General features: G+C 48.0%; 1 protein-coding gene across 2 annotated transcripts in view; it reads left to right on the top strand.

Annotated features, from left to right (window-relative positions):
* The window catches only part of KHSRP (KH-type splicing regulatory protein), a 136,655-nt gene extending 115,604 nt beyond the window's left edge, over window positions 1-21,051 (top strand). For both annotated transcript variants that reach the window (XM_085600503.1, XM_085600496.1), the window contains one exon: window positions 20,886-21,051. In XM_085600503.1, coding sequence (XP_085456629.1) covers window positions 20,886-20,891 — 6 coding nt within the window. In that variant the 3' untranslated portion in view covers window positions 20,892-21,051. The remainder of the gene's footprint in view (window positions 1-20,885) is intronic.
* Window positions 21,052-23,736: the final 2,685 nt, after the last annotated feature.

Raw genomic sequence — 23,736 nt, 5'->3', positions numbered from 1 at the left:
GACCAGCTGGCTTTGTTGGCTGCAGGAAAGGCAGAGCGGTGCACAAGCGCACCCTTTCCAGATAGATTGTCTTGTGCATCAAGATATGCTACTCTTTGGCTGGTAAGGAACTTCCAGAGGGTTTAAGGGCCCATTCTACTAGAGCTAAGTCTTCCACTTCTGCTTTGTCTAGGGGTGTTCCTGTGGAGGACATTTGTAGGGCGGCAACTTGGGCCTCCCTCCACACTTTCGCAAAACATTATTGCTTAGACACTGAGGTGAGGAGGGACGGACACTTTGCTCGTTCCGTCCTTCAGGACTTTCTGGTATTGAAGGGTGGACACCCTCCTCCTGGAGTGGGACTGCTGTGGGAATCTATTCAGAAGGTGAGGAATCCACTGGCAGATGTATCCATCAGAAGAACAAGTTACTTACCTTCAGTAACGCTTTTTCTGGTGGATACAGTATCTGCCTGTGGATTCCTCACTGACCCACCCGCCTCCCCGTTGTCCACCCTTGTATACCTTTAATATATGATGGTGTTTCAAAATGTATGTTATTGTCAAAGGGAGTGTGCTATTTCTTTTGCCTTTCTATTTATTCTCCAGTGTGTGTATTGATTGTATATTGTATACTGTGTATATATTGCTGTCAGTCCGTCCGTGTGCCTCGAAGGCACGGAAAAAAGGGCGGTACTGACATCACGCCGACGAGGTCGTCTTATGGAGCCGGTGACGTCAGCGGAGTCGCGAGCGGTGCCGTTTCTGTGACGTAGTCTTCGACCTCATCGGCGTGGACTGCTACAAAAGTTTCCAAATGTTGCTGGCGCAGGGGATATTCACGAGGTGAGGAATCCACAGGCAGATACTGTATCCACCAGAAAAAGCGTTACCGAAGGTAAGTAACTTTTTCGTCACAGATACATACTGAGAATCGTTATTGAAACAGACAAAATAATGTACTAGTATTCAATGCATATTACTTCCTGTTGCATTGTGATATCAGCCGGCGGTCGTAATACAGCAGCATACTTTTAAGTTTCTAACAAATATTGTTTGCACTATGCAGTGCATATTGCTAGTGTCCCTTAATCACTCAGTTCCAGGGCACTTTCTGTATGTGTAAGTGTAAAGGCGTGCAGTAATCTGCTTCTCCTGGTCCGCAATCTTGTTCAGGGGCAGTTTCACGGACGTGCCCTACTTTGTCATTCAGGCTATTTTCCTGCAGGTGCAGACCATCCTCTTTCTATGAGAATGTTTACTTCATTCAACCGCGTCAGTTGGTGTCCCTGTGACACTTTATGATGGGCCTTCAGCGTGGCTCTGGTCCGTCCTCTCCTTGTTTGGTGTGTTAAGCAGCTCCTCATGTGACAGATGTTCATCAATTTCTGGTACCTCCATCTGAGGTGTTGGTGTTGCAGCCCTGCATCTTTCTGCATTAATCCATTCAGGACGTCCGTTCGGTCTGTGGTCCAGTCCACCTATAAGCGAGAGAAACATCTTTTATTTTTCTCACCATAACAATGTATTCAGAGTTGCTTTAGATGGTTTCGCCCTTATGGTTTGCAGTACTAAAGGCAGAGCATCAGGCCATTTCAGGTCTGTTGCATAAGCAGTCTTTACTAATCTATTTGAAAAAAATTATTTTGGAGTTCATCCTCTCCCCCAGCCTGAACTTGTTGCGGGGGAATGGGACGTGTAGTTTACACTTCATTCCCAACATGCCGTTATGTCTCTAGCCACCTCCCCACCCCCCTCCCCTTGCTGCTCATGCCTGGGGAGCCCCAAACATGTTTATGCTATCTTTCATCTAGCTTTGCGCAACTCCTCCATTTATTTTGAAAACTTATCCACCCACTCCAGCGAATATTTCCACCCATTCACTGTGAAGCAAAATTAATCTGCGCCTTCAACCCCCTTTGTGCAATTATCAGTGGGTCCCTGCTCAAGCCTAGTAAGGGAAAGGACCATACTTCGTGGGGCCACAGGCCACTCTTGGTAGACCCACAATGTGTTGTCATTCACCTCACATCCAGCATCTATCCACACTTTCTCCTCTTGTGGTGTTGCAGACCCTTGTTCTTCCTTCACATAAGCTAGCAACTTTGGTCTTTATATGAGCTGAATTTTTGGAATGCTTTTATTTATTAAAGGCACCATCTGGATTGGCTGCAACATGCTCTCTGCAGTGTCAGCCTTGGCATTACTTCTGGCTAATTAGCTCCTTTGTGGTCTTCACATTTTTACTGCTTTCCTGTTGGATAGTTGTATTGCTTTTAAGAAGTTTTTTTTTTTATAAAAGGGCCGTTTTGAATGGGGGAACCTTCAATGTACTATCGGTCTGCCTTTTCTGGGTGTCGACTAAATCTGGTCTTGGTGTGGTGCAAGTTTCTACAGTGTCAACAGTCACGCGTAGGGGTCTCATCGGAATAACCTACTGCAGGTAATACTGTTGCCAAATTAACAGGTGGGCATCTATTACCTCAGTTAGACAAAGTGACCTCATAACCTGTGTGCCTGCCAGCAGGAAAGTGTCACTGTAGAGGAGAACTACCTAATGTGTAATTCAATTCTAGTCCAACACAATGGGAGGCATCCTCCCTACCATCACAGCTGCAGACTCAACGCCCAGCCCATGCTGAAGGGAAAGTCACAGTATCCCACAGGTATTTTTTCAGATGTCAGCACACCATGTGCAACCGCATAATTTGCAGTGCCATTTTGCTCTGACCCAAAGATTAAAGGGCAATGTGTAGTCTGGCAGTTCCCATGCTGGTGCAGTACACTTTCGATTTCTTGATGCAAGTTCATTAGTCTATAGAATGCTGTTTGGTGTTCTTGTAGTGTACAATGTCTCAAGATAGCATCTCTATTCAGGTAACCACTCCTACCAGTAGTTCATCCCCAGAAAGGAAATCCTTTCTTTATTGGTGGGCAGGGGCTGCATGCCCTAAATCAATTTAACCGCCAGGTGACATGCGGCGTGTACCTTGGAATATCGCTTAACCCAGGTAAGTCTTCTCTTTTGGCAGTGCTGGAATTTTGACTTAGTCTTTTGTGTTCTTTCTCTCCTGGGGGTTCAGCAGAGCTACAGTCTTTTTTTTTTTTTTATAGGTCTCAAGTGATGGACATGCCACAAGGTCATCAGCGTACTGAAAGACCATGCAACCACCTTCCAGATGTAGGTGGTCCAAGTCTCAAGTGTATGCGCACTGTTCTTGGAAATCAGTGTAGGAAGTGTACTGGGTATCTTTTAGGCCAATGGCATAGAGGCCCTCCCTCTATGGATGGACTTTAATGCTAAACGCTGAAGAGAGAAAAATACTACAAGTATAGATAATATAGTAGTGGTGTCAGGCATAACAGGCTCTAAGGGAACCACAAGTTCATAAAATCACTTTACAGTAACATTTTTTCACCAATTTTTTTTTTTTTTTTAGTTAAGTGTCACTTTATGGGGATGGCATCTTTTTTCAACAATCCTGCCTCATTTTTGTGTTTTTCTCCCAAACCTCTGTTTGCTAGTTCTAGAACCTTGTTATTTTGTAGTAATCTGTAAAGCCATATTCCCTTCATTCTAATCAAAACTGCTGTCCAACACCATCTCAACACATACACAAGTCCCGGTGGTAATGCAATATCCTTAGTTCTTTTAGTCTTGAAGGTGTTTGCCCCGGAGTCCCAAATGTTTAGGGCAAAACTTATTTCTTCAGCTATAGACTGTGTTCTGAAGCTGGCACGAAAATCTCTTCCTGTGGGCCTAGTGTAAAGCTTACAGCTTAACATTTTCCTGCGTACAATGTGTCCTTGAGCAACTCCATTGTCCTGTATGAATGTTTGTATGCAATGTAGGTGTACCATTCAGGCTCTGGCCTTTTGAAAAATGCAGTAGTGAATTGGATTGGGTACTAATGTCGACTGCACTAAATGAGTGACCAAGTCACACTCCATGTCAGGGCTATATTTGAACAGTTTTTAAAACATAATAGAAATCTCCCTGTAAACGAGTCCATTGGTAATGGGTTGGCGAGATACAAGACAGGGGGTGCACAAAACCGAATCTTCACTTAAGTTGCATGCAAGAAGTGCGGTATTCTAACCTGTCCTCCGGTATTTGTAATTAAATCCTATTTTTTGGGAAAAGTATACTTTTGCTAAAATTTTGCTGGAGTATATCCCCAGCAAATTGGTGGGGCGCATCCATAATACAAATTTAAAAAATCTATTGCTTAATCTTCTTCTTCAGAGTTTTTATATAGCGCGTACTAGACCCGAATCGGGGTATCAGAGCGCACTACATGAGCGCCAGGTTCGTTACAGAAGGACCCCTTCCCTCCCAGCACCAGGAGTTTAAATCCAATCATAGAAACCACAAAAAAATACATCCACCCATTGACATGTCAATAGGGCACTCGAGAGATATTTCATTAATACATCCCTCAATAGGGCAGCCACAAAGGTAACCAAACACTGACACCAGAACACAAACACAAATTCCTCCCTGCCCACGGGGCAGGGGATTAAACTTCACCTAAAAAGGGAGAGCAGCATTACTGACCAACCAAGTATTTTGTCCCCTCTAGAAGTACAAAGGAAACTGGACACAAGGTGCTACAACCTGAAAGTGGGGACCTAAGATACAGACAGAGTAGGAGCACTCGGTATGAACTCCCAAGGGTAGCTAAGCATAGTTCTCCCCCCTCCCCCCCCCCCCCCCCCCCCCCAACATAAAACAATCTCCTAACTTAAGTGAGAACTTTGCATTCTCCTCTGGAGAATCTGATACCTTCACCTTGAAACACTTGGATGGGTGTTTCGCTACGCTGATGCTTTATTTTCCCTGGAAAAAGTACATGTAGTGCTGGTTCTCTTTGCATCGGCAACAATAACACCGTTCCCTACTTTTGTCTCCTCTGGTATCTACGTGGCACCCCATGGCGATGTTATTCAGTAGGGTAAGCCCCACTTTGCATATCCTCCCCAAAGGTATTCTGCAAGAAAACAGTGATGTCTGCTCTGCCTCTAACATAATTTCCAATGCTTCCTTTAACCAGCCTGGTTAGTGGCATTGTGACTGTCCAAGTTACTATTCAGGGAGACACCATCTCCTTTTAGTTTTGTTTGACACTGGAAAATGTATGATAAAGGGGTCAATATTTGTTCTCGGACCTAGAACAGACCTGTGGTGTTCGGCAGGGCTGAATCAAGGCCTCAATTTCATTGCAACCACTATTTACATTCTTCTAATTAAATGTATTTAAATATCCTGAATATTTTTAGCATGTACTTAGCATCATTTTGACCCTATTTTTTCTAGGCACATGAAAGCCTCGGATATAATCAGAGCAAAGTTCAAATTAACATTTTTATAAATCTGCACGTTTGAACTGCTGTCCTACACTGGATACCACACTACATTACCTGTAGTGTGGTATCCCATCCTGGAATACCCAGGAAATCTAATACAAAGTAATTAAGTTATTGTTAAACTACTCTTCAAAATTACAAGCGTGTACTATACAGTTTTACTCTGGAGTGCCAATTTAGAACAAGTCGCACTCCAGTGTGTTTGCTTAACATGTAGGAAACTTTCCTACATTCAGTGTTGTGATAGCTCACATGACACAAGACTATGTGTGTTGCTGCAAGCTTTTCTACACGAAACATTGGCTGCTGACCAAAATAAAATGCAATTGGACCTATTGCATTGCAAATGCTTGTTTTTAGTCCTTCCTCTCTTTCAAGTGATTGGGGTGCGATTTGTTTTTAGTGCGGACCGCTATAGCCGCGCAGGCATTCCTGACAGGAGTGTACATATCACTTGGTTTTTTAGGTTTCGCTGGCTATCGCGTAAGCGATCGCTCAGCGAGACTCTTGTAAAGGGGGCTCCCAAAAGCGGATTGCATGGCGAGCACGCGCACAATCACGTGCATCGTGCCGCCATGCAATCTGTTTGGCATCCTACTTCAAAGGGTCCGCTCCCCCGCCTGAAATGCGCGCCCCCGCCAAGCGCGCGCGCCGCTCTCCGTCGGGCTTGTCTTGTTATAGGACTTGTGCACTCCTCAGGAGTTTCTCTACTACTAACAAGGACGCAGCGTCTTAGTGTGTGTGCACGCACTTCCAAAGCTTCTCTACCGATTAACACCACATTATCCTAAAGTGTGTGCGCACTCATCGGGAGCGTTTTATTACTAGCCCCAACACCGCGGCCTGGTGATGTGTGTCTACGCACCCTAGTGGCAGAAGCCCCCCTAGCACTGAAAATCAATCTTTTGATTTTTGCAGATTTATATAGCGCGAACTCGACCCGAGGGTATTGGAGTGCTTTACATGAGCACCGGTTACGTTTCACAAAGACGCATTCATTTTTGGTAGGCCTGGAGAGTAAGAGATTTGCCCAGAATCACAGGATGTTGAGCCGACGCCGAGACTATTAGCTCCAAAGTCGGCAATGCAATCTTGAACGTGCTTGTCCTCCCTTCACTGCGGCCTTCTTTATGTCTCCTGACTATCCACACACGTTAATTTGTTTTACAATAAATGCATGTTTATTCATATTTACTTTTCTTCACACAATCCGGCCGAAGAGCGCAATGGGCCAGACAGTCAAATGGAGGAGTTCGAAAGTGGGGGATCAGGGGTCATGGTGAGGGGTGGAGATCAATGGTAGGGGGTGCAATCGCTGCACAGTCGGGGATCATCAGCCGCTGTCAGTCTTCCGAGAGATGAAAGGAAGGCCTCTGCGTTCAAAGCGGTTTGCATTCGAAGCCCCGCCCACCCCTATTCTTTGCTCTATGCTTGGCTACTAAGTGTGCACAGTTGTCTCATTCTCCTGCCACCCGGGTCCCTCCCCACGTCTTTTTTGTTACACAGTTGTACGTTCTTTACAGAGACTTAATTGCATTTTAAAAGTTTGAAAGGTATTGTGGGCTTCTTTGCACGTGCTTGGGGGAGGGAAGCAGCCCAATAGAAGCGTTCGAGCACAACTAAAAATAGTTACAAAACTATTGTCAATATAATCCCAGAATCCATAGTTCTTTGAATTCAGACTACTATTGTTTATAAAGTCATACTTGGAGATAAACATCTCACGGCATCGCAGTCCAAACATAAAATATACTAGGAGCATTTTAAGCACTACTTATCTCGTAAATTCGTTAAAAAAAAGTTCATATATATTTTTTAAGAAAGTACACCTGTTCTTCCTTGTAATTGAAAGTATGGCAAAGGCTCCGTGGTGTTTGCAATTTAATCCTAAAATTACTTTTAATAATGCTCCCTCGTGTTTTTGTAGATCTAGGCTGTTTCAAAGTGAGTCCATTATTGTACATGAACAAACGAGGCACCCGGAAGTAAGTATGGGTTAAAATTCTCGCAGGTAGCAATTTGCACCCTAAGCTTAAAGGCGCTCCTGGTTGGGCCCCCACTAGGTCTGCTGATCTTACTAAAATGTAACCGAAATAGTAACTTATCCCATAGGCCTTGCTGCTGGCACAATAGCAATATGCGACTTATATCGATGTTATACAATACTTTTCATGATTTCTGTAATACTTCACCTGCGCTGCTGCTCCTCTCTCTGTGAGGTCCATATAGAAACATGAAAATACACGGCAGACACCTACACCAAGCATACCCAAGGGGATAGAGGCTAGAACGCCAAATGAGGCCCCAAACCAAATTGCGAACTGAAAGACAGTCAAGCTGCGGTTGGGTGATCGATCGTCCCAGTGTAACTTCAGGATTGGACTTTACATCAGTAACCTAGTGAGTTCACAGGTGATGTGCTTGCAGACAGTGTTTGAAGAAGTTCGACCGGAACAATGAAAAGTCGGTTTTGAATATCCCGTTTTATCGGCTGGCCCCTGAAGAAGGGACATTTAGTCCCGAAATGCAGAGGGGAACACAAGAAACCGAATGGATAATGAGCAAGAGCACATTAAGAAATGTTTGTCACACATTAATGATTTGAAGTTGTATTCTTCACTGGAGTGTGTTTGTTGAAATGTAATGATGTTGCATCCAGAATAATACAAGACTATGGGCCATGAGTATGAAGCCAAATTGCCATCGCAAACGCCGAAATTCGCAATTTAGGCAGTGCGCAATGTAGCACACAAAAACCCACTCACAAAATAAGGAATCGTAAAATTTGCGATTCCCTATTTTGCGAATGCATTTAAGGAATCCCAAATTGCGATTCCTTAAATGCAATGTAGGAAGCAATCAAGTTGTGCGATTTTGGCTTAAGGAATCGCAAATTACCACCAACTTCAGGTTGGTGGTAATTTGTGATTTCTTTGAAAAATGTACTTTTTTGCATTTTTCAAAGTGCCATGTGGCGCATGTATGTGTGCCACATGGGCACACATGCTTATTTCAGGGGTGCAACAGGGTGTCCTATTGACACCCTTGCAACCTTGAAATTGCATTCTTAATTTGCGATTCTCTAATTAATGGGAAGGTATTCCTTATTTGCAAATCTCAATTTGAGATTCGCAAATAAGGAATATGTAGGATTCGCAAAATATTTAGCAAACCCTACATACATTGCATTTTGCGATTCTCTAATTGCGATTCCCTAAAAATCGCAATTTGAGAATTGCAAAACTCGTTTTTCATACATATGGCTCTATATGTAATTTAAAAAAAAAACTCCGGTTCATATTGTTAATATTGGTGTGTTAAATCATTTAATTGTGTATTTTAAACACAACCGCTGTGCATACAGGTGACTTCAGGCCAAATTGATCCTGAATTTGTGAAGTTGACAACCTAAACAATGCCAGCCACCCATCTTTGGCAGTTTGGTACCGGAGGACCCCAGTTAGAGACTCAGCCCTTACAGTGGGTTACCCCTGAGTGGACCTCTGCCATAGACCCTCTACATACTGTAGTGCCAAGGGATTTTCATCACAGGTGCAGTTACATTATGGTACCAAGGGACCTCCATCAGAGACCAAGGCTATAGTGAGATACTGGCAGACTCCATCAGAGGCCCAGTCCCTACAGTGTGTACCAGCAGGCATGTTTCGTAGGCGCTGCTTTGCACTGTTTTGTGCTATTGCACCTCCCTCTGAGGTTCTTCTAAAGTGTTTTATTTTTTTTTAGAGTTTTATATAGTGCAAACTAGACCCAACGGGTGCTTTACATGAGCACCAGTTTTGTTACAGATGGACACATTCATTTTTGTGAGGCACGGGGAGATCAAGTGATTTGCCCAGGATCACATGATGTTGAGCGTCGTTGCAGAGACTCGAACACGGTTCTTCAGCTTCGAGGTCGACCTGTCTAGCCGTAAGGCTATATCCTTCTCACCCCCCCCCCCCCCCCTCTACCAGAGGCCATTGAAGTACAGTGTGCTATCATAGCCCTCCACCAGATGCCCAGCTTTCTATTATGTGCTATGAGCAGGTGGGCAACTAGAGCCAAATTTCGGGGGGGGGGGGGGGGCTGAGAAAGATTTTGGGGGGGGGGGGGCTAAGTCTTCCAGCCATAGGCAGAGTGGCTGTAAGAAGGGGTGAAAACACAATAAAAGCCTCATTAACGAGTAAATGGTCTTTTAAAGACCTGTGAAGTACTCTGGTGCGGCTGTAATTAGACGGACGCCATCCCGCGAGGCTGTCTCAGCCGGGCTGACAAACACGACAGGGGGGCTGAAGCCCGGTGGGCCCAATGGGTGTTGCGTCCCTGGCTATGAGTGTATCGCAGTCACAGAGGCACGTCCTTCTACAGTGGGGCCCAATGGGATCTCTAAGAGACTGTAGGAGAAAATAATTACTTAACTTTGCTTTTTCTTCCTCCATAATGTTTACAAAAAGCAAACAAATCACCATGGACAAGAAACACATCGTAGAGTTGACAGAAATTCGATCGCTCTCCTTTGTATACTCCTCCAAAGCAGAGAGTTCATGGGTCACCGATCTCTATTTCCAATTGCAGCGTGAGCACGTTTTGGAAGATGGCTGCTCACAATTGTCACTTTGATATAGGCACTTGTAGAGTGGCCTTACTATAGTGCAAGCCTCAGAACAAGCATTGGCATAGCCAATAGGTCTCGCCTTTGGGACCTTATAAGTGTTTTGCCATGCAACAGTTGTTGCACCAAGGATATTGTGCTGCATAACTAAATACTTATAAGGTCCCAAAAGCGACACCTATTGGCTATGCCAATGCTTGTTTAGCATTAGCACACAGCTAGCTATTTGACTGGACATAAACAGGAGCAATATATTTTAGCTGTTGGAGGTCGTGAACATTTCTTGGCCTAGTCTCTCACGTTTTTATGGGCAACAGGACATTTTGTATCTTCCCGTTAGGACTTGAGCAACACCTTCCTCGATGTACTGCTCTGCTCCAGTGGGCGGTGCCTGACAAATCCGCGCGCACCAGACATAGAGAAAAGTGTCTGCGAGCCCCCATGCGACGGCCTTTGGCAGAGGGAGGAGCATGAGTCGGAAAGAATCAGAGTAGGCGGCATTGAATAGATTGTCTCCACAGGAGGAGCTGCAGGGGAATAGTGAGTAAGAGGGCGGCAAGAGACCAGGGCCCTGAGTGATAGCCTGAGGGGGGCCTGTAGGTGAGTCACATTGGGTATGAGGGGGGCGGGAAAGAACATCGGACAGGATTGCATATATCTCTGGGGTGTTAGAATCTGAGTAAACGCCGGGAGCTGGAAACAGTACATAATAAACTAGACGTGTTTGTTTGGGTTTATGCATTTTAGGGTGGCGCGGGGCAGGATCAGTCTGTCTTTTTCCGTTGTATGTTTGTGTCTATTAAATGTGGTCGTATCTATATTTCATAGGGTTCTGTTAGAAGTAGTATATGTTCATTGTTTTGCTGATGGAGGGGATCGTCTCCTAATACCATTGCATACTACTGGGTGAGATTGAGCCTAAACGTCTCGATTATCTGTATACTAATATGCAGGTGGGAGATGGATTCTCTGTCGGAGTGCTGGTAATGTGGAGTGAGTCTTGTATCCTTCCTTTGCGGGTTTCTTGTGTGTGGTTCTGTATTCTTCTCGAATGCTGTTGCAGGTGAGCATAAACTAAATCTCACCCTCGTATCCTGGCAAAGTGGAGGTGATCGGCATCCATTTGAACTAATGGGGGGGGGGTCGATCTGTGAATATCTGTTCTATCGTGGTCGCATTCTTTCACCTCTTTGCTAATGATGTATCATTTTTGTATTCATAGAATATCATTTTGGGGGTGCGCGAACTATCCATGGGGTAAAGGCGAGGTAGATAGGTGGTAGTTTATTTTTGCTTAGTTGTGGGGTACTGCGAACAGTTGGTATATCGCTTATGGTGCGTGTGGATAAAGATATGCACGCCCTTGGCTTGTTAGCTTTTGTTATATGTATTGGAAACAACTCTAAATAGGTTCTAAGTGTATATATTGGGGCAAAATACAGGGTATCACATCTGCGTTCACTCGCACCAATTGGGAGCCATCCAGTTATGTTAATTAATTTTTAAGAAAAATGCTTCCATTGTGTAAAGTGTATAGAAAGAACATTAATAAAATCTGGGAAAGAAACAAATCGCTATAAAGCCGACATCTAACGTTTACATTTTACTTCTGTTTAAAGCAAACCATTTTCTCGATTTAGCTAGTCTTCGCAGACTCGTTTTTGCACGTTCAGCTAGCTTTTCTTCTGGTGCCGCTAAACAGTGTTGTAAGTGGCCGACGTAGTAGTATTACGTGTTTTTGAAATGGTATTAAAGTTAATGTTATCTACTCATTCAGACATATTTCCGTCAGGAAGGACACTGTTCGTGACCATAGCTAATGAAGGAGATTGTCGTTGGCTCCCAAAACGCCTAGTAACGCGGTTAAGTGCCGCGACGTCACACGTTGCGGCCGTTCGATAGTTGTCTGATAAATGTTAATGAGGCTTTGTTGCTGTTTCACCCCTTCCAGAGCCCCTACTTCTCTACGCTGCCTATTGCTGGAAGAATAAGCCCCCCTAACTTTTTTCTTAGCTTACCCCCCCCCCCCCTCTCCCCCCCAAAAATATGACTCTATTTGCACCTCTGGTGGCAATCGACTTTCCTTTGCCCACATATTTTTGTCTACCATTCGTTGACCCTCTTGCAGCTCAAAATCCGCCTTGTGCCGTGAGGTGCTAGCTACCTCGTAATTTATGCAAAGTGGGCATATCTGGAGCGGAACTCCTCAAACACCGCTAGGTTTTGTCAAAATAAAAGCCAGGTCAGCTAAAGGAGGCCTGGGCTTTGCCCCACATTCTTACTACAGGTGAAACCAGAGGCAGGCAAACTAACAAGCAGTAAATCGCCCAATACTCCTTCCTGCACGTAAAATGTTGGATTTAAGAGGAGGCACACATCCTACTGAGTTCCCCCTGTGTGTTTGTGTTCACAGAAATTTGACTACTAGACGATGTAGATTAAGTACAAATCTTTATCCGACGAGCCAAGATGGTGGTCGCACCTTGAGTGCGCTCCTGGATCCCTCCGCCATCCGACCCTCCTTTCACTGGCAGGGTCGCCGTCGTGCGTCCAGGTGAGCCTCATGCGGTTTGCATTCCATCTACGGGGCGCCTCCGCACAGAGATCCACCTGCCGGTGGGGACTGGCACCTAAAATGGCACAGCGCCCGCTCAGATCAGACCACTGGAGCAGTTCTACGCCTGTGCTTCGTGAGTGGGCCGGGGTGAGCCCCCTGAGATCTGGGAGGACTACGGATGTGCCATGGATCCCGGGGTGCTCCCCGTGCCCTCCTCTCCCTGTGGCACCGATCTGGCGGCGAGCGGCTGTGCGGGTCTGGCCAGGCCCGTCTGCCCTGTGGAGCCGCGATCGGAGCGGTGCCGCCTGGCGGGCCCTCTCACCTGGGACTCCTGCTGCTATTCCTGGGGTCCACGCCGGAGGCAAATCATCAACCGCTAGCTCGAGCGGTGAAGGCTGGTGGCTGGTTGAGGCTTGTGCGGCACGACGACCTACACCCGACGCGGAGGGTGTGCGCCTCTGCTCGTATCTGCTGTTGGAGGAGGGGTCCGTGGCCCGGAGGCCCAGCGCTACACTGCTCCATAGGCAGTAAGTCCCGGGGCAGGTCGGGGGGATCCCTGGTGCTCTTTGGCCCCCCCCCGCAAGCAGGCGGCCCTTCGTGGAAGCTTTGGAGGCCTGGCCTGCATCCTCGCGACCCTCCCTCGGGCTCCTGGGAGGCCTTATTTCAGCAACGGGCCTCTTTCCTTGGGAAAGGGGAGCTGTGGCGTGGTGTTGGCCGCTATCTCGGCGGAGATCCTGGTGGGGACACGTTCTCCCTGGGCTCATCGGGCCTACACCCTCCCGGTCCGTCCGTGACATGTTTATCGAGCAGCGTGGGGGTCTCCCTCTTGAGTCCTCCCCACCCTGAACTCAACTAATCCAGGGGAATTGTGTGCGCCATCCTCCCCGGCAGCCCGCCTTTGCTCCCTGGCCCACTTCTCTGCACTCATACCGCATGACTCCGGGTCGTCTGCAAGTGTCGTGCGGCGGAGGTCATTTTGGGCGGCCTACCTGATCCTGAGCCTCCCCGAGCAGTGCATTCGAGCCCTGTGGTGTGTGATCCCTGAGACACCTGGGGTGACGCCATGGGCTGGACAGGATCAGCCAAGACTCCGGCAACCCAGACCAAAATGGACCGATTCACGACCTCGGACACTGGGGCGATGGGAACTGCGGACAGAGATGCACCACCGGCGACGGACCTGTTCACCATCCTCCAGGCCATCCACACTTCACAGTCTGTGGAGGGTGATATCGCGGAGGTCCAGGTGGACAGGACCCTCATCCGGCAGGACCTCGAACACCACGGCCAGGATTAAGGAAACTGACTCCCGTATATCTGTGGAAGACTATGTCCAGCAACTTAAGGGGCAAGTGGCGCGCCTCCAGTCACACACCCAGGAGCTGCACCAAAGGGCAGAGGATGCAGAAAACAGTAACCGCCGCAACAACCTCCGCCTGGTGGGATTCCCGGAGGGGGCGGAACAGGGCCGTCCAGCGGAATTCATTGAGAAATGGTTGCGATCCTGTCTCCCAGAGGGTTCTCTTTCCCTGTGGTTTGTAATGGAACGGGCGCACCGATCCCTTGCCCCGAGGCTTTCGGCAGGAGCACTGCCCCGACCGGTCATTATGCGCATACTCAACTACAAATACCGAGACTCTATCCTGGCCGAAGCCCACAAGCAACGACACCTTCCCTATGAGAACCACTCGATCATGATCTTTCCGGATTATACTCTGGAAGTCCAGGGTCAACGGTGCTCATTTGGTGAGGTCAAGCAGAAACTATGAGCCCTCAACATCCAGTATCGGCTCCTTCCCGGCACGCCTGCGCGTGGTGTTCGCAAATAAAACTTTATTTTTTGACTCTCCGGAGGCATGGACTTGGGCCACGGAAGAACGTCCCCTTCGGCCCAATGGTCAGATTCCTCTTCAGGATGGTGTGGAGGATGGGCCCGTTCATACTGGACCTCCAGCGCCATCGCTCACGAGGGTGCCGCGGGCACAGGAGAGCTCGCTCGGACTCCCTGTTGACTCTTTCCCAACTGCCTGGGTTGCCGCAGGGGGATCATCGGGCACTCCGGGTCCACCGGTCATCCGAGTCGTGGGGGAGCCTCGCCTGCCACCTCTAAGCCTGACCTCATCAGCCCTGGCTGAGCCAGTCTCTTCCTGCCGGGTCTTCCTCCGTGGCCGGAGGTGTACTGCCGGCTCACCTTCATTCTCTTGTTGGCCTTGAATATGAACATCCTACTATGAGGAGGGGTCCTCCACACTTCGCAAGTTCCAAGCATTTTAGTTTGGTCCTGTGATGTTGTTGTTGTTAGGGCGACAGATGCTTCTGTTTCTGAAGTATAGGGTGGGGGATGGGTGGGGGTACCGTTGTCTCGAGTTTGTTTTTTTGTTGTTTCCTTGTTTCATCGCACCAGCACTCACAGGGTGTCCCATTCCACACATCGTGGGGCAAGGTAGCTGACATCTGGGAGCCCAATCATGCATCCTGGCGTCCCTGCCCCTGGCAGAGCTTCCCTCCGGGGCCTCTCCCCTCTTCCGTGATAGTCTATTGGGATGGCTGATATAACGCGACAGGGTATATCCTTATGCCTCCTGTCATGGAATGTCAACTGTCTCCTTGACCGACTCAAGCGTACAGCGGTACTACGATATGTGCAGCGCCTGGGGGTGGATATCTTAATGCTGCAAGAGGTAACCACTGCCCCTTTCAGCACGCTATGGGTACAACAGGGTCTGGCACTCGGGCTTCACATGTGAATCCCGGGGGGTGGCGATCCTGGTGCAACGCTCCTTTCCCTTTGTGGCCACACGTATCATTCATGATGATAAAGGCACCTTATTGGCCCTGTCAGGCACCCTGAATGGCGTACCCCTTAACTTGGTGTCATTATATTCTCCCCCATCGTGGCTGACAGCCTCTGTTGAGCTCCTGGCTTCCCTGCCCCTGGGCTCCACTTTCCTGGGGGGGGGGAACTTCAACGTTGTCTCTTCTCCGGACTTCTCTGGACTCGACTGGGCCCCCTTCCCATGGCAGATTGGCGCAGGCGAAACACCCAACGCATTGGGCTGAATCCCTTGGACTCTGCGATGCTTGGTGTACATGGCACCCGCGTTCTCGGCAATTTACCCACACTCCGGCAGCACATCACACACGTGTGCATAGACGCCATTTACATTCCCTTGACTGACTGCCTTTTGCTTCAGGACGTCACTATCCTTCCACGGGGTATATTGGATCATTCCCCAGTGCGGCTCACTGTGGGCGCCCCAGCCTCAATGCGTCAGACATGGAGACTGAACGCGTGGATCCTCCAAGACAAAGACTTCCGGAAAGTGGTAGGGCGGGAACTCCAACATTACTTCCAAACTAATGTGGGATCGGTGTCATCGCCAGGTACCTTATGGAAGGCTGGCAAGGCCACGATCCGTGGAGTCGCCAAGGGGCTACTCAAGATCCAGCGGCACGCGCAGCTAGACCAGATCACCTCATGTGAGGCTCAGGCCTTGTGCCTTGAAAGATCCACCGCCCTGAACCCTCCGATGCGAGGGTCCTTGTACACATCTGCGAAGAGATTCGGCAATTGTCAGACGCGGCCAAACTCCTCTTTCGCGTCTCCGTCGCCAGGGTGTATGGATGGGGAGACAAGAACGGTTCACTCCATAGACTGGCCACCTACCCCAGAGCGAACTGCATAATTCCCGAGATCATAGATCGGGACGGTTTGATATGCAACTCCTCAGCTGCCATGGCCCAGGCCTTTGCTCTCTATCGCCAGCTATACACGGCCGGGACTCCCTCCCTGTCTCTCTCTGACATGTTACGAGCTGGAGCCAGCCAACTCCCTCGCCTGGACTCTGTTGTTCAGGAAGACCTTGGGGTAGCGATTACTCTTACCATGTCCGGCAAGACACCGGGTCCAGACTGTCTCCCCCAGGAATACTATGCCCTATTCCGCGAAACACTCACCCCTCACCTCGCTCAGCTATTCAGTGAGGCAGTGGAGAAGGGATCCTTTCCATCCGAGACTGACATGGCCACCATCGTGGTCCTTCCCAAATCCCAGCCACCCTCCCCCCGGTGCACGGACTACCGTACCATCTCCCTCATAAATACGGAGCTAAAATTGTACGCCATGATACTTGCTCAGCGCCTTAAACCACACTTGCACGCGCTGGTCCACCCAGACCAATGTGGGTTCATGCCATCATGTGGTACCCAACATTGTCTGTGGAGGCTTCACTCAGCCCTGGCCCACCGTAGCTCGCTTACTCCCTACCTCGCACTCCTCCTGGTAGATTTTGAGAAAGCTTTTGACTCGGTAGACTGCATCTTAGAAGACGTACTGACGGAAATGGGCTTCGGGCCCCGCTTTCATGGCTTCTTCCATGTACTGTACGCACGTCCGAGGGCACGTGTTCTGGTGAATAGGGTCCTATCAGAACCTTTGATCTGCAGGGGAACGAGGCAGGGGTGCCCCCTTGCTCTTTGCTCTGGTGATGGAGCCCATGGCGGCCCAGATACACTCGAGTGGACAGGTGCAGGGTTGGAAATGTCTGACTGCAGACACAGACCAAATTGCTCTCTACTCGGACGATGTCCTGATTTCTTTGGCGGATCCCACAAATTCAGGCCCCCACTGCCTCCGGATACTCCGGTCCTTCGAACAGGCATCCGGCCTCCGGCTTAACCCTAATAAATCGGTCCTGGTTCACCTTCACGTATCCAGAGAATGCTTCGACTGGCAGTCCACCATACCGCTCCGCCGCCAATCATTCAAGTACCTGGGGATATGGGTGACTTTACTCCCCAAACTCAGCTGGGCTCTTAATGTCACCCCCCTGGTGAAGCAGGCTCGGGCAGACCTGTCAAAATGGCAGTCTCTGCCACTGAATCCCATAGGAAGAGTTGCACTCTTCAAAATGATGATTCTTCCCAGATTCCTCTACATGCTTCAAAATACCCCACTCAATTTCCAAAGGGCATGGTTCTGGGAGCTCGACAGCCTTGCTTCTAATTTCCTCTGGGGAAAAGGCAGGTCCCGATTGGCCCTGGCCGTCTGTCGGATCCCTTCCTTTGATGGGGGCTTAGGGATGACCCTCCTATATCTATATTTGGCTACGCGCTTGCTTTCCCTACATGATTGGTTTAATGGAGGGTGGTCTGATCCGGCGTATAGGTTGGAACCGTTGGGCCTGTCCAATATCCAGTCGATGTATGGGACACTGGTCCCGTCTGCCGGAGGTGACGCGTTCTGTGTTCCTGGCCTGGCGGGCCGCATTGCGTCACACCAAGTGGACCCACACACTGACCAAGTGCACTCCCTTGTGGCATGGTACCTGGCTCAGGGTAGTCAACGGGCTACAGGGCTTTAGGTCTTGGGACCTTATAGGCATTTCGTAACTGGGTGACGTTTGGTTGGGTGACCCCATGCGCTCCTTTCAGGACATCCAGACTAGGTTTTTCCTACATCACTCAGTTTTTTAGATATTTAGAGTAGCGTCATGCACTTCAAGCGCACTTTATAACTGGTAAGAGAATCCCGGACCACCGCCCTCCTGAGGCACAAATCCTGCTGGGGGACCTGGGGAAGGGAGGCATTTCCCGCATTCACCGGACACATTACCAATACCCCAACATCACTAGATCGACTGCGGACTCAATGGGAGGGTTGGGTGGGCACCTTGGAGGAGGATTGGCGCAATGCCCTTATGGCCCCCAGGACAGTTATTGCCAGACTGCGCATGATACAGCTTTATTCCCTACATGCCGCCTACCAGACACCGGCGTGCCTACATCGCGTGTGGCTCCAGCTGACCCCTGCATGCGGTCATGAGCCATCCGATTTTCTCCACATGGTATGGACATGCCCGCGCTTGGCACGAATCTGGGGGGGACATTGAGGAGGAGCTCACTGGGGTGGGAGATCCCGCACGACCCGAAACATGCGATCTTGCTCATCACAGATGAGCTGGATGGGTCCCGAAATGAAAAACAATTTTCTACCACGGCAATGGTGGTGGCTAAGAGACATAGCGACTGCTTGGAAATGCCCTGATCCCCCCCCACCATTGGGAAATGGCGGGCTGGGGTTGACTGGTGTGCAGCGCAGGAGAAAATGTATGCAGCGCGTGGCTGCCCCAAGAAGTTCTGTAAGGTCTGGGGGAAGGGGTTGGGGGGGCATGGTTTAATTTCGCTGAGGATGCTGTTATGTCCTTCTGATTTTGTACGTTCTTGACTTTTGGGCTATCCAGATTATTGCATATATTCATTTGTTATCCTGGTATCTTGGTGATTTGCTGGATCTTTCTGAGAAATCACTAAAAATGTGTATCAAAAAAAGTACAAATCTTACTCTATACAACGCTGGTAGGCCTTTGCGCCATAGGGTAAGGCTGTCCGCCACACAAATCAGACATTTCTTAATGCAAGCACCACAAGTGACCTCTGTGGGTGATTCTGTGAATGTAGTGCAGTGCACTTTTCTAACGTTTATGCAATGCATTCACTCATTCCTAGCTAATCCACACAACCACATAAAGCTAAGGCAATCCCCTTCATTTGAACCCTTTTTCCTCATTAGGGTTCTGAGCACACTATTACTATTTAACCATGTTTTCCCCCCTATTCACAATACTGTGATAAAGCAGACTGGGCGAATTCATGATTTAAAATGAGAAAAGATGTATGATGCCATATTTTACTCCAAGATGAGCCATCATGCTCCAAATCATGTTTCAATAATCTATCTGATCTTGGCCCCAAATGCAACAAGCATTGAAAATGCAATAGGTCTCGCTTTTTATTAACGTAAAGCCATTTGCTTTGCTATACAATACCATTAGCAAAGCAAATGGCTTTAACTTAATCAAAGGCGAGACCTGTTGCATTTTCAATGCTTGTGTTTTTTTTTACTACTTCAAGGGCTATAGACTAAATGTAAAAATTGCATTTACACAATTAAAAATGTACCTGTAAACATGACCTGCTTACATAGAGTAATGTAGGCCCTCAGCACTAAGTTACTAACCTTTGAAGCCGTTCCAACAGCCACCACCATAAACTGGAACAATACAAAGTTGAAATCTCACTTTTTTATTTTATTTAGAAGAGGCTCTGAAAAGTTCTGGCCTAATTTTTTTCTACAAATACTGCTTTTAACTTGCCCTTGTGAGTGTGACTCAAATAATTTAGATGAAATCGGTTTTAACAGTGAACTGCTAACAAGTGGTGTAAAATAAGGACTATCACAGTGGCTAACTATAAAAAAAAGAATATGCTCAAAACCACCTGTGATCCCAGCTTGTTTCCAGCAGTGCTTCTGAGTGCTAAATGCGGAACTCTGCATCAGACATTTAAACCTGTTGCCCCTCTCAGTTCAGTCTCCTTTGAGTGTGGGACCTATTTCAAAGTCCCATCACAGCTCTACACAGCTAGTCTGACTGAATATGACATTGCGCTGTCATTTCACGTTTGTGGAAAGGTAGTATCTAAACTTTGCTCTTTTTTTTTTGTAGTTCTGTGCTGTGTGATCTATAGTACCCATTAACACCAGTAGTTAAGAATGCCTGTATGCCTCTAGAAATGTGTAAAAAGGCAGGAAATGTAGTCCATTTGTCTCCAGACCTACACTTTGCATAACTTTGAATCGCCGGTGTATTTGAGACATATGGCAGCCATTGGGCCACTCTAAAATCGCATTTCTATCACTAAGATGCAAGTATATTGGCATTGTTGGAGCTCAGAATAGTCTTATTTTGTACACAACATATTTATCTATTTATACACAAAGCTGAGTGGGTGTTTTGCACATATGGAGAAAAATAACACCGAAACGTTTAGCACCGTAAAAGCTTTTGCCTTACAATGTAGGGTATCATGAAAAGTGGTGCAACATTTTGTGAAGTCGTTACATTGCTTATATTTACAGTACTGATATTAAACATTATAAAGATCATAAAAATCCAAAAACTATTTAGTTATTTTTTAATAATATACATGTATGGTGAGAAATTTGTGGTACTTGCTATTTTTTGAATAATCACCGACTGTTTACGTTTCAATGAAATGTTTAATTTCTTTAAGTTTAATTCAAATGTGGAGTTTATTTTATGCAAATCTATCAATTACCTTTAAATGCATTTAGTAACACGCATGAAACTTCTTTTGAAACTAAGCACAAAGAATGGTGTCACCCCTAGTAAGGAGTATCATTTTTTCCCCATGCATAATATGTCTAAGTAGGCTTTTGGTTTGGGGTGTTCAATCTGTTGCTTTACACTGTAGTATGTCTATATTTAGAATTTACATTGCTTGTGGATATCTTTATTGCTGTGAACATTATCCTTTACTGAAACATAGAAATGTTTATTTTACCCTTTAGAAATGAGGAATTATTTTCATCAAAACCACATATGTGCTCCGAAGTGAAGAAATGGTAAAATGTATAAAATAAAAGGAAAGAAGTCCTCAAAATAAAAGGAAAGAAAGTCCTGCCCTTCAAGTCGTTGTTGTCCAAAATAATAAAACAATATTTGTGAACTGTAAAAGACGTGTGGCTTTTAATGTGAATGTTTTGCTGTGCCATTTTGTATTAACTGAAACGTGTTGACATAGCTTTGCAAGAAGCAATGCAGCCATACATCTGTTCCTGGGATTTAGTCTATTTACAACCTCCCTCTATCTGGAATGGTAAACCTTCGAGACCTGTTTGAACCGAAAAACTGCCACAGCGTGTCCCAAGTCAATGGGTATTTTTAAAGAAGGGAGGAAAGAGAATGAAATTGCATTAGTTGCCATGGCGTATGTGGGTGGATGGCATGCCATACGCTGTCAACTTTTGTTTTTAGCTTTTACACCCCTTATTAATCACCCTATATGCTAATGTTAGTTGTCCCGGTTTGCTGGATGGTGCACTGAAAAGGTCTCATGGATGTATTGTGTCAAATTATGGGGTGGCGCTCAGCAGCTGTTAAAGCTGTCTTGCTGGTGTATAACATGTCCCCAAGTCCTGCAAATTAAATTCTAGTGGGCCTGCGTCTTAGTTTACTGCTACTTTGACATGGCATTTAAAACGACTTGCTGAGCCTTACACTCACATTTTACTACATAAGTCACCCCTAAAATAGGCGCTAGGTAGCTAATAAGGTAGCGTGCTGTATGAATAAAAGTAAAGTGTGGTATGCACTTTGTTTTTACATGTCCTGGTGGTGTCAAACATGTATGTGTTTTTCACTACTGTGAGGCCTCTTCAATTTCTGTTGAGTGCCTTTTTACCGTAAGGTTGGTTTTAACATATATTATAAATCTGAAAGACAATTAGTTATAGATTCCTTACCTTGTGAATTACCCCCGGGCGTCAGACTGGATCCGGTGAAGTTTTCCGTCCGCAGTACCCCTGCATGTCGAAAGGTGGTGTCTGTCGGCTCCGCTTTCCTCGTCGTGAACGCTGGGATGCCGTCGCGGCAGCTTCTTAGACCCTGCCTTCACGCGCTGACGTCAGTTTTCTTTTTCTGCGCCAGCCAGTGCAGATCTGGAGAGCGGTACCTCCAGTCACTTTTTGTCTGACTTTTATGAGCGACTTTGGTCGACACCGTTTTGAGTCCTCGACACCTGGTGCGCTTACGGATGCCCGGTTTTAAGGCCTGCGGTTCCTGCTGACGGTTGAGGTCTGTGACTGATCTGCACCGTGTGTGCCTGTTTTGCCTGAAACACTACCACAACTCCAAGTCGTGTCCCGACTTCTGGACCATGAATCTGAATTCTTCGCAGGAGTGGTCCCTAAAACTCCTCGAGGCACGGCAGTCTGCTCTGCGCCGTTAGAGGTACCTGTAGCATGGGAGGTTGAGGAGCTACCACCAGTTCTCTTCCAAGTCTTCGCACTCCTCAGGTAAGACTACGTAAGTCGAAGAAGCATCGCCGCTCTTCAACTTCTCCCCGTCTGACGCGACGAGGGATGCGGGCAGTTCCCTCCCACCGCTCCGCATGCGGAGCCTGTTGGGTCGACTTAGTTTCCCTCCCTTCCTGGGACCCTGAGCAACCCCTGCCCAGCTTCGGAGTTTCTACAAAGCGATGCATGCCATCTTTGGGCAGCTCGACTCTGCCAGCGCGCCTTTGGGCCCCGTGGACTAGGTTGGGGGCCCTGGGCCTTCGATGCCATCAGCTTCGGCCCCGGCACCACGGGGTGCCTTTGGATCCAGATCTGGATCGGTGCCAGTCGACCATGTCACACCTCCCCCCGGCGCCGATGCTACCGGCATCATGTCCGCAGCAGACACCAGTTGTGTCCCCAGCCGGCGTCTGCACCAGACCGACGCTGGATCCAGCGGGTACTTTTGTACCACCCTGGTGTTCCTTTCAGGCCAGATTGGCAACCAGAGGAAGGTGAGGAGGACTAGAAGGGGTCTGGAGACCCTTTGACTCACCAGTTGGAATATGACCCGGACTGGAGAGAGGAGCTGGGGGAAGCCAGTGGTCTGGACACCTCCCCAGAACTTGGCATGTCTCCTCCTACCGTGGCTATGGATGAGGGAGCATCTTACGCAGTGGTGTTGCATAGGGCGGCCGAGGCTCTCAACCTCGAGCTACCTACGGTGGCAGTCAGGACTAACCTCTTGAGACAGGTGCTTCAACCGGCAGCGAGCTCTTCGGAGGCCCTGCTGCCACTTAATTAGGCCCTCGCTGACATCCATGTGGGCACCTGGTCCAGGCCCAACACGGGCTCCTGTGGATAGGATGATTGCCCAATGCCACCGTCCGGCCTGAGGAGACCCCACTTTCCTCTCCCAACACCCCACCCCTGAAAGCTTGGTGGTCCAAGCCTCAACATCCAAAGGCGCATTCCCTAACGCACCACCTAATAGGGAATCCAAAAAGCTGGACCACCTTGGGAAGAGGTTTTCTTCCTCCAGCTTGGGACTGCGGTCGGTAAACACTGCATGTCTGTTGGGCCGTTACACCCACTCTGTGGGGGATACGGTAGCGTAGGTACTGCCACAGTGCCCAGAGGAAGCCCGGGCCGTGCTCTCCCGTGCATTCGCCAAGGAGAGAGATGCAGCCAAGTTTACTATCTGCTGTGGGCTGGACACCGCTGACTCGCTAGGCCTAGCTGAGGTCGACTGGCTTTTCCAGGGATGTCTAGGCTACCCTCATGGACATGCAATTTGATGGCTGTCGCCTGTTCGGCCACAACGCAGACAGCACGCTGGAGTGCTTCATGGACTCTCGGGCTACGG

The sequence above is a fragment of the Triturus cristatus genome, chromosome 4_2 (genome assembly GCF_964204655.1).
Source record: "Triturus cristatus chromosome 4_2, aTriCri1.1, whole genome shotgun sequence".
Classification (NCBI taxonomy): domain Eukaryota; kingdom Metazoa; phylum Chordata; class Amphibia; order Caudata; family Salamandridae; genus Triturus; species Triturus cristatus.
This window is presented reverse-complemented; position numbering and strand designations above follow the sequence as displayed.